At 41.0% G+C, this 11,900-nt stretch overlaps 1 protein-coding gene across 1 annotated transcript; it reads left to right on the forward strand.

Annotated features, from left to right (window-relative positions):
• Positions 1-3,237: 3,237 nt before the first annotated feature.
• On the forward strand, positions 3,238-7,776 carry LOC125894342 (uncharacterized). The gene is made up of 13 exons (XM_049585670.1): positions 3,238-3,304; positions 3,458-3,545; positions 3,672-3,742; positions 4,055-4,201; positions 4,580-4,673; positions 4,827-4,950; positions 5,033-5,204; positions 5,344-5,443; positions 5,637-5,713; positions 6,259-6,367; positions 6,489-6,546; positions 7,040-7,195; positions 7,303-7,776. The coding sequence occupies exons 7-13, from the start codon at positions 5,176-5,178 to the stop codon at positions 7,308-7,310; spliced, it is 537 nt and encodes a 178-aa protein (XP_049441627.1). The 5' UTR covers positions 3,238-3,304; positions 3,458-3,545; positions 3,672-3,742; positions 4,055-4,201; positions 4,580-4,673; positions 4,827-4,950; positions 5,033-5,175; the 3' UTR covers positions 7,311-7,776.
• Positions 7,777-11,900: the final 4,124 nt, after the last annotated feature.

The following is an 11,900-nucleotide window of genomic DNA, read 5'->3' on the forward strand; positions in this document are numbered from 1 at the left end:
TGTGAAGGGGGGTTTGAGTTTATATGGTTGTAGTTGATGGTTGTACCTTTTGCTGTCAGTTGTCAGGAATTAACGGAGAAATTTCACACCAACTTATTTTCACTCCCATCTCATCTAATACCAATGCTTCATCAGCAGCCCTAAACATCAAACTATAATGCTCTAGGTTCCCTTCTGACGCTGGTTTGTGATGTTCAGTGAAGGCATGTCAATTTACGCTCGTTAAATGCAACGTGTCTTCTTAAATTAAACGTCTGTTTTCACAGGAACAGTGTGAAAAATTAGGTGTCCTAATATTTCTACATGTTACTGTGTATCTTTTATGTTTTTATTGTGTTGTTGTTTGATTGTAACTTTTTGTATGCTGCTGTCTTGGCCAGGTCTCCCTTGTAAAAGAGACTGTTGATCTCAGCAGGACTTACCTGGTTAAATATGGGATAAATTTAAAAAATAAAAATGAAAAATCAACAAGTAGCACACTGATAAAACATTTCGTTTTGAGGTTTTTACTTCCTCAGATTTAAGCAAGCATTCTACGTATACATGTTAATATACGTACAATATGTAAAACAGTACAGTCTTAAAATTCAATATCGTTGTTGAATGCCGACGACAACATCATTGTTGTTTTGTCTTTGTTAAAACCATGTGTTCAAATGTATCTGTTAATTTTCATAAGGATGAGTATACAGCATGAATCAATACTTCATGGCACAATATTTATAGTCTAAGCTAGTTTGTAATGTTAATGGGCCTTCATAAAAAATACAAATAACTCAATGAAAAAACACAATACAGTGTAAAACACAGTGGTATTACCATAAAACTGAAAGATTAGAACCACCATCATTCATGATATTATGACTTATATTATATAAGTTGTAACACTTTACAATAAGGTACACAAAATTAGACTAGTTACTGAGGAACTAATGAGGAACTAATGAGTAGTTACTGAGGAACTAAGCTACACAAAATTAGAGTAGTTACTGGCATGATATGCAGCTGGTTACCATTACAGTTTAACGGCACAACAATAAACACCAACACCTAACAAACACCAATTTTCACCCCAGGAGAGCAGTGTTCGTGTCCTGTGAGACTATAAAGCCAAACCCTGTTCTTTTTTCCAAAACCTAACCGCGTGTGTTTGTCATTGAAGGAAACAAAACATCAATTTGCGGTGTTGTACTGATATAGTGCCTTTATTTTGAAAGAAGACAATGCATGTAACAGGCAGAACTTGACACGGTGTCCCAGAACGTCAACAACCAACGCACCCAGGGTACCTTTCACATTGTATGTGGATGTGGAAAGTCCATGACCAAATGTGGATATGTGACAAGGTCAGAGTGACAATGTGTTGTCTGGGATGGGTCATTTTACGCCTGTTAAATGCATTGTGTCTTTTCAAAGTACACTTCCGTCTCACGCCGCCTGTCCACATATCATACTGCTGTTACAGGTGTCATGTGGCTGACCGGCGGCTTATCATAACACTGTGAAAGGTCCTGGCTGGTCACATTATATGAATACAATTCTGCAATCAATGCCATTCCATCTGGTTTAATCCATCTTATTACAGAGCAGTTATGTTTTGTTAAAGGAAAAATCCCAGAGGCTCCATTTGCATTGACTTTGAATGGTATCAACATATCTGACATGTATCTCATGTATTGTTGTGTTCTGGTTTATACCTGACATTTTTTGTACATTTTTGTACAAGTTCTTAAGTACAAGTGGAATGTTGCAACAGACAGTTCGAATCTGTTGCAACATTCCACAACACCACGAATATGCTCGGACAACGTATTTTTGGCCGAAAGGTTTGTCTCTATCTATCTTTCTGTAGATCCATGGCTTTTAATGTGACCTCGTGAAATTAAAAGGTTTCCATGACTTCAGTGTGTTTTTCGATACTTGTAGTCAAATTATAGTCTATCTAGAGGTTTTTTTGTAGGCCGACACAGATGCCAGTGTTACCCTGATTCCCTCGACAAAAGCCAAGGGGATTTTCCCATTATATTCGATTATTGCAGGAAAACAACAGTTTGATACTTGTGTGTTTTGTACAGCAAATAATCTTCAAATATTTACACAACTATTATGATTTTTGAAGTGTAAATGTAATCAGCGGAAGTAAAAAGCTAATGTTATCTAAATTACTTCATTCACTACCCCAGCAAGGCTGTGAAGCTGTCAACGTGATGACGCTCTGTAGTCTCATTTGATCACTCGTTAGCAACCACCTTTGTAAGACACCTAAAGGCTTAAAATTTCAGGAAGTCCTTGGTGTTAAGCACAGACTGTATTTCAGGCACCTAACCAAAACCAGATTAAAAAAACTCACTGATTTCAAGATAAGGAAACCAAGTGTGCAAAAATGCAAACTCATTTTCGGGTTTTAGGACTCATTCCTGGACTACTCTATAAAGGCATTTTAATTTGCAGTCAATGTTCATCTTATTTTTCTTTATTCTTAACAGAAGAAACAACGATCTCGTAAGAAGACTGTGGCTGATGAGAAGAAACAGCACCCCAGCCATCAGACAAGGTAAGGACACACACTTCAATACAAAATACACTTCAGTGGTCTGTTTTATTCGCTGCCTTTATTAAGGGTTTAGAGAGAAAGTAGTATTAATACAAGTATTTACATTTTTTAGTATGTAGTTTCTTGGTAGTAATCCAAACCTTTAAGAATTAGTGCCAGAGCTGCAGACCTGAGCTTTAAAAGCAAAATTTTCATTGTTTTTTAACTGGTAAAATCTTGGAGCGCTAAAAAAATAAAATAATAAATATACAGGCAACATGTACAAACTGTCTGAGATTAGTGTTTTTAGTGTCAAGTATTTAAGTTTGACGCAAATTGTTTGTGATTGTGTTAACTGTGAGAGTGATTTTTTTCTGGAAACAATTCTTGCAAATGATTTATGATTCATTTATCTGGCCTCGAAAGTAGAAAAACTAACTGTGTCTCTCTTAACCAACAGTGGCGGTGTCCAGGATGTACCTGCTGCTCCAGTCTCAGCAAAGACAGCTAAGGCTTGGGAGGACCAACAGGCAAGGAAGAAGAAATGGGGGAATCGCCTCTTCGGTTACCTTGACATATGTTTGACGTCAGCGTGTCAGAGCTTCACATTAATCTCATTTTAGTAGACTGTAACATTTATATTTAAACATTTTAGTTGGAAATAGCTGCGAAAAAAAGAAGTTTAAAACAGTTTTCTCATAATATTGCTTTGGTTTTCACTCTACAGAAGAAAAGTGTTCCAGGTAGGAGGCCTTCAGCCCCACAGGAAAGGTAAGATGCTCATTCAGAGTGCATTTTTGTTTCTACAGACATGTTGTTTAAAAACTCTTTAATTTTCCCCACAATACCTAAGAGATGACCACAAGGACACAGAGTGTCTGTATGATTTATCTCTGTAAAATAACCAACCATGTTTCTCTTTAGACCTACTGACAACACCTCAGATGCTCAAACTGCATCACAAAAGGAAGACATGAGGAATTTTTGGCGCTGGTCGTTGATCAACTACGGGGTATGTTTCACAGAAAAGAGTCAATGTCACCAGATATTCACCAGCCAGGACTCAGTGAGAGTACTGATATAGTTAATTGTTATGTTTGCATTATTGAATAATTCAAGTTTGTTTTTCCTCCAACAGAGAAAACATTGCGTCTCACCAGTCAACATCACCAACGCTGAAAAGACGGACTCACCAAACCCTGAGAAGAGGTAGTGACATTGATTCCATGCTGCTTTCAGTGTCTGTCAGGAACATAAAAAATTGATAATTTTTCTTAATTCCTCTTATATTCACTGAATAATATTCTCACATAGATAAACTTTTCCTAACATATCATATTTTTAACTATAAGTAACCTTAATGAAAGCATGTTCTTCCAGTTTTTCAGTGGTTGCTTTAGTTTAAATCTTGCAGTGATATTCTGTAGCGAAAGTATTCTTAAAATATTTTATTTATTAATTTTACCTGGGAGTCTTTTTGTGTATGTTCTGCCTCTTGACGATGACAATTTCTTCTTACAGCAGCAGCCCTGCAACAACGAACAACAGAGATGAGCAGGACGAGCATGACGACGTGACGTCGTTTTGCTCACTGGATGATGTCATGCAGGCAAATTCAGTCGACATCACTGACCTCGAGGAGAAGCTGTTCATGACCCGACTCAACGAGTAAGTGAAAAGCTGTCACTACATTTTGTGTATCACTACACCAAAATGTTCCAGTTAACCGTCATGAACTGAAAACAGACTTAAATAGCAAAAGCTACGGCTATGCCTATGCTGTCTGGGGTTACACCAGGGGTTACGTTAGCTTCCTTAACCAACTTTGTCACAGAGGCAGCAATTTATAAACACACACTCTGCTCTGTCAGCCTCTTGCTTGTTTATTAACCATGTGTTTGTGTTGTTTTTTTTTCCATCTCCATAGCAACAAAACAAATGACATCTGGGATGAATCCATCAAATCAAACTGAAATACCTGTTTGTGATTGGTCAGTGAAGAATTAATACTGATGTGTGTTTTGACTCGCTGTGTTTCTGTGTCAGATTTCCAAACACTGGGCAGACCTGCTATATGAACGCAAGCCTGAGTCTCCTAACATGAGAGGACGTCATTGGGGACATCAGTTGCATGGAGCAGGTCTGGAGCTCAGCACCTGAGGCTAAACTGATGAGATACAGCAGCTACACACACACATTCACACTTAACGTCATTCTCAAGTTTTTCCACAAACCTGAGTACCAAAATGAAACACATGCAAAAATGTCTCTTTTTTCGTCTCGCCTTCTGCAGAAGCTTGATGGATGTCAGGGACGTTCATTCGTCCATATACGCTCAAGTTAAAATCCCCCTCCTGGAGTCATTTAAGGATGTGGTCTCTGCCCAGGCACCTGCATTCTGGGACACTCTGCAAAAGGTGAGTCAGCTAGCTTTACATTCTGTTGTTTCACCTCCTGACTGTCTGTGCTCTGTGTTTAAACTCTTCTCTGTGTATTCAGGATGCTCATGAGTTCCTGACTGCAGTCCTGGAACAGATAAGAGGTCTGGCCCCTCTGCTGCAGGAGACAGCAGCTTTCATGGGCACACATTATACCTGCCCTGTAGACGATCACCCGGTGATCACAATGGAGAACACCAGGACATGCAAAAGATGAGACTGCACAGTTCAGGGTCACACACAGTCAATTTTCAATGGTGCCACCTTAATGAGCTGGTCTTGAATAAGCCCTGCTCTTGTCCTGTTATGAAACAAAATTGTGTTGTGACCACTGCAGCCAATATTAATGTGTATTGTCTCTTTAATATGCAGCTGTGGAGCAGAGTCAGTGAGACAGGAGGAATTTACAAACCTGTCTCTAGACCTCATCCCTGGAGGCTCTGTGGAGGAGATGCTCCAGGAGTACCTTAAGGTAAGATCCACAAATCCTCCTTCAGTCACATGATCACTGACTGATCTAAAACATCATGCAACAAATACTACAGACACACAGACACACACACACACACACACACACACACACACACACTGCCTCTGTCTGAGGATGTGGACGTGTTGTAGTTGTGTTCATAACACACAGCCTGTTTCTCTGTGCTGCTCTGCAGGAGACGGAGGTGGAGTTCAGGTGTGACTGCGGACGGAACACATCGAGCTGCAGATCATCCCTCCTCACTCTGCCACAGTAAGTGACATCACATCTGACATAAATGATCACCTGACCTTGGTGGTTCCCAAACTGGGGTCGACTGACCCTGAGGGACCCTTGAGAGTCAGTTGATCTCAGCGTCAGACACCGACGCACAGAGGCATCCTTTGTGGCAGTATGACACACACCGGGCAGCAGCAGTTTGTGATGCTGCCTGCAACAACTGTAGTATGAAGGGAAAGAAAGTCTGTGTGGGGCAGGCAGGAGAGGAGGCGAATTGGTCAAACGGACTCTGGACTTTCAGCTGGGAGCCAACTGTTCACTTCCAGTGTGAAACCAAAATCAGTGGAGTTATTTTAATAATAACATAGTGTGCTAGCATGTGTAGCACGCTACGCTACTTAAGTATGTCACGTGACGTATGTAAGATAATGCAGGGGGGTTGCTGGGGTGTCATACTTTGAGGTGTAGGTCCACTGACAAAGCGTCAGCATCTGACGAGTTAGGATGAGAATGTGTTGCTCCACTTTGTCTTTAGGCTCAACATTAATCCTTTCATATTTTCATACCCTCTCCCTCAGAGTGCTCATCCTGCAGCTGAAGAGGTTTCGCTACTCTCCCTTCTTTGAGCTTGAGAAGGTTGATGACCCTGTCAGGCTGATAAGGGACCTGCTGGTCTCCTCCACACAGGTTAAGAAAAACAGAAACACAAACATCAGGCTCATGTGAAAGTAAACATGTGGACAGCGTGTGCTGTTGTGTTGTGTGTACACGTGTGAAGCTAACTCCTATGACTTGTGTTCCTTCACAGGATGGAGGCTGCTACAGCTTGTTCAGTGCCATCAGCCATTTTGGCTCCACAGAAATGGGTAAGAGAAGCACACACTGAAGGCTGAATGTGATCATCTGTCATCCTCTGTCATGTTGTAGATAGAAACATTTCAGGTCCTGATGGAATTAACCAATTATAATTATTCACTTTATTTATTCTGAGTAGTTTTTAGTGGAACTTTATCCTTTTCTGTGTGAAACTGATGGTTATTTTTTACTATTTAGATTGATAAATTTAGTTATTAGCGCTCTCTGCTTTATTTGGAACTCTTTTCTGCTACCTTTTTATATTTTATGTAGAAAACCATAAAAGTTTTAAACATCATGTTATATTCAGAATCTTTTTGATATCACTCTCTAAGTTGTAACTAATGGTTTTATGAATGGTTAAGAAATAAATAATAATGCTTTATAGGTGAGTTATACGCCGAGCTGTCGTGATTCTAAAAAATACCCTTTTGTCTGTTGTCACTTAACCTTCATAACCTCCACTATGTTTTAAGATATTAATCAAGATCTCTCTCTTCATAGGACACTACATCAGCGAAGGCATCCACCCAGACTACAATCTGGATGAACCAGATGATCATTGGCTCACCTACAATGATTCAATGGTCTTTGAGACGTCCGGCACGTTAGTCTGTGAGCAGCAGGGGAGGGGTGCTTACATCCTGTTCTACAAGAGAAGTAAGAGGACAACACCGTCACATCCTTAACTCAAGTCCTGGAGAAGAGAGAGATTTTTAAATGCGCCAACATAGTGTTTATATCAAGTGTGTTATCTTCATTCTCAGTAGTGTAACCCAACTGACGATGTAATGTCGGACTAAGAGACCTGGACACAGTCAAGACGTGATGTCGGACTAAGAGACCTGGACACTGTCAAGACATGATGTCGGACTAAGGGACCTGGATACACCACACGGAGACAGGATGACCATCATGGAGCCAGGAGACCGTTCACGGGACAAGGAAGGTAAGTGGGTTTCTAAACTTGTCTGTTTTCTTGGTGCAGTTGTTCAACGTGACGGTGGACAACAGATGACCAGGAAAGACGACTGGAGGATGAACGAAGAAGATGTCCCGTGGCCAGGAGCAGCTGACGGTTCCCTTGCCCTTAGGAGGATGGGCCCCCCCAGAGAGCCTGGTTCCTCCCAAGGTTTCTTCCTCTAGCAGGGAGTTTTTCCTTGCCACTGTCGCCTAACAGTCGCTGGACAGCAAGACAGACCCAACTCAACTCATCAGCATCGACACCACAGTTGTAGAGATGGTCCTGCATTGTGCCAGAGTATGGCTTGCTCTCTGGAGAGAACTACAAAAAGAAAATCAAAGAAAATAAATACTATTGGACTTTAAGATTGTGTTGGTTGTATTTTAATGTATTTTTCAGTGGGAGTTTTTATAGCTCCATAATACAGCGCCAATTCCAAAAACATTGTAACATTGTGCAAAATGTAAATAATAACAATCAAATCCTTTTTGACTTATATTCAAAATGAATAAAGTCCAAAGACAAGATATGTAATGTTCAAAATGATAAACGTATTGGTTTTTGTAAAATACACACTTATTCTGATTTTGATGCCTGCAACACGTTCCAAAAAAGTTGGGACAGGGGCATAAAAAGACCAGGGAAGTTGTTGAATGCTCAAAAAACACCTGTTGGAACATTCCACAGGTAATAAGGCTAATTGGTAAACGGTAGTATCATTTACCAACAGGTACAGGCATCTTAAAAAGGCTCAGGTGTTCACAAGCAAGGATGGTCACATTTTGAAAAACTGTGTGGGCAAACAGTTTGAGAACAACTATTCTCAATGCACAATTGCAAAGAATTTAGTGATTTCATCATCAACAATCTATAATATCATCAAAAGATTCAGAGAATTCTCTGCATTTAAGGGGCACAGGTTCAGTCCAGTACTCTGCATGCTGGAACAGAGAGCTGGTCAGTCACTGGCGTCCGCTGAATGCACACAAACAGCAAACAGTTCAGAGGTGTGCAGCGGTACAGTTAGGAAGCAGACAGGAAGTGCCATCGGATGAGCAGAGGGTTCGATACAAGGGGAACACACAAGGGAAGCCAACACATTTGTGAGGAGCCGACTGTAGGTAGGTCGTAACCATTGAGGAACCAGCGGTGATGATGAGTGGATTCTGTGGCGGACACACAAAGGCAGAATGTGCAGCCATGCTGTAAGGTAATCCACAGTGCAAGAAATCACAGGCAGCAGAACAGGTAAACTCACAACAGAGAGCTGACTGGCAGTCAGAGGCAGTCCCAGACATTGTAGACATCCGGGGCTTAAGCGTGGTCTAACTAGGGGGTCCAGGGGCATGGTCCCCCGGGAGAAAATTTTGAAAAAAGACTGACCTACAATAGATTCAAGTTACTGTATACTCAACCTGCTGCCCCTTGCTGTGAATCATCTTCCTCCTCTTCCCTGACTTCCCCTGACTCATCTTTGGGTCAAAGTAAATGCAGTGCATTGTTTATAATATAGCCTACTCTAATATAATATAATATAATATACTCGTACTCGTACTCATACTCATACTCATACTCGTCTTCCTCCGCTTATCTGGGTCCGAGTCGCGGGGGCAGCAGCCTCAGCAAAGAAGCCCAGACAGTCCTCTCCCCAGCCACTTCTGTCAGCTCTTCCGAGGGGACCTGAGGCGTTCCCAGGCCAGCCGGGTGATGTAATCCCTCCAGCGTGTCCTGGGGCAGCCTGAGGTCTCCTCGTGGTTGGACATGCCCGAAACACCTCCGAAGGGAGGCGTGCGGAAGGCATCCTTACCAGATGACCGAACCACCTCAACTGGCTCCTCTCGATGTGGAGGAGCAGCGGCTCTACTCTGAATCCCTCCTGGATGTCGGAGCTCCTCACCCTATCCCTAAGGCTGAGCCCAGCCACCCTGTGGAGGAAACTCATTTCGGCCTCTTGTACTTGCGATAATGTTCTTTCGGTCACTACCCAGAGCTCGTGACCATAGGTGAGGATTGGAACGTGGATCGACCGGTAAATCGAGAGGTTTGCTTTCTGGCTAAGCTCCCTCTTCACCACAACGGACCGGTTAAGCGCCTGCATCACTGCTGATGCTGCCCCAATCCGCCTGTCAATCTCCTGCTCCATCCTACCCTCACTCGTGATCCTGAGATACTTAAACTCCTCCACCTGAGGCAGGACCTCCCCCCAACCTGGAGTGGCCATGGCCTCAGACTTGGAGGTGCTGATTCTCATCCCAGCCACTTCACACTCGGCTGTGAACCGTCCCAGCAAGAGCTGGCCACGTCATCCGCAAAAAGCAGGGACAAGATCCTCCCGTCACCAAACCTGACACCCTCCACCACTGGGCTGCGCCTAGAAATTCTGTCCATGAAAGTTATGAACAGGAAACGGTGACAAAGGGCAGCCCTGGCGGAGTCCAACCCTCACCGGGAACAGGTCTGACTTACTGCTGGCCACGTGAACCAGATTCGTGCTCCTTCGGTACAGGGACTGGATGGCCTCTAGCAAGGGGCTTACAACCCCATACTCGCGGAGCACCCCCCACAGGATTATAATATAATATAATATAATATAATATCTAATACCAAATATCAGCTTCAATGGATAGGTGGAAAACATTCTGCCCTCATTCAACCTGCGATTGTGCACAATGGACTAGGTTGAATTATGGAAAATAATAATGTTGAAAGAAGCCTATTAAATCAACACAATGCAAACATATTGCTAACCACTGCATTGTTAATACTTTGTTTGCAACTTCATGTAGGATGTGGTTGAGTGACAGAAAGAACGGGGTCAAAGTTCAATCAGCTGTGGAACAGGGGCTTACAGAACGTGACGCAAGCCACTTGCTACGTTGCTAACGCTAACCTTCAGACAGTAGAGGATGGAAGCAGACAAACTTGTAATGAGAACGTAGCAAATGTAACCTTTCTATTCTACTTCAATAAAATCTGAGTTAACACAGCATGTCAACCACTGATATTTTATTTTCTTAAGTTACTCTTGGATTTCTAAAATCTTTGGTGGACATAACGTCAGGTAATGTCATGCTTTTGCAGGCTATTTGCAACATCAGCACTATAAGACAAAGATGTCTATGCCAGAAAATGGATCATAATGGTGACTTCTTTGACATTATAACCAAGATTGGTATCATAAGTATCTAATGTTGCTAGATGAGGTTTCAATTTCACGTCAAGAGATTTTCCATAAGTTCTTATGACAACTTATGACTCATTCTGTAATTAGGGGTACATTTCACATCAACCAAAAGGTGAAGAAATTACTATACTTTTTTGATAAACAATGTTGTTGTTTCCATAAGATACCCCCTGAATGTGCTAAATTCATTAATTGCCATGCTTGTGTTAAATGTTGTGTCATAGAAAACATGAATGAAGTACTACACATTTTTTTTTAAAGGTTTTCTGTATAACTGCTTTCAAAATATGAAATTTGAGCTGGATAATGGACATTCTATGGGATACTATCATCATGGATGAGTATTTTTTCAACATAAATCCACATTATGCTGAATTTAGAGTTTTTCAACATCCTAATGCAAGACTTCCCTCAATAGTGATACCCCACACCATTAGAACTGACCATTAACTAATAGTTAGTTCCTCATTAGTTCCTCAGTAACTACTGTAATTTTTGTGTATTTTACACAAAAAAGGGTAACTAATGAGTAGGTAATGATTCAGTACTCATTACCTACTCATTTTGATGTCTCACTTTACTTTAGGGTACACAAAAAGGGTAGGTAATGATTAAGTAATAGTTAGTTCCTCATTAGTTCCTCAGTAACTACTCCTCTGAAATTTGATCAGGAGTTACTGAAGAACTGATCATTAACTAATAGTTAGTTCCTCATTCATTCCAAATTTGTTTCATAGTAACTACTTTAAATTTTGTGCACCTCAAACAGCTGTACTGTGAATAGCAGTATACAGTACTTTACACACAGCCCCCATGATAAATTCTTTAAGCTTAGCCTACCTAAAATGTGACACACTATCATATTTATTTCTAAGGCATCATCGTACAGAATAACATGGATGGTCATATTAATGTGAATGTGGTCTGAAAATAATGAATAAAACTCTTCTCAAGGATCCTGCTGTCTGATTTTTTTTGTTAAGGAGCTAATTGTAAAGATGATGATGAAGTAATGAAAGACTACTCATTATGTGTCACTTTACTTTAGGACATTAAAAGGTTAACTAATGGACTGGTTATTGAGTAATGATTCTGTACTGATGAAGTAACTAGTTTACTAATTATTAAGTCATGATTAACCCCTCTATGAAATTTGATCATGAGTTAATAAAGAACTGACCATTAACTAATAGTTAGTTCCTCATTAGTTCCTCATT

Source organism: Epinephelus fuscoguttatus, linkage group LG1, assembly GCF_011397635.1.
Source record: "Epinephelus fuscoguttatus linkage group LG1, E.fuscoguttatus.final_Chr_v1".
Classification (NCBI taxonomy): Eukaryota; Metazoa; Chordata; class Actinopteri; order Perciformes; family Serranidae; genus Epinephelus; species Epinephelus fuscoguttatus.

Coding starts and splice junctions, on each gene's coding strand:
- LOC125894342 (XM_049585670.1), top strand. CDS start 5,176: ATGCAAAAGATGAGACTGCACAGTTCAGG. Junction 5,444..5,636: donor TGCTCCAGGAGTACCTTAAG/GTAAGATCCACA, acceptor GCTGCTCTGCAG/GAGACGGAGGTGGAGTTCAG. Junction 6,547..7,039: donor TTTTGGCTCCACAGAAATGG/GTAAGAGAAGCA, acceptor CTCTCTTCATAG/GACACTACATCAGCGAAGGC.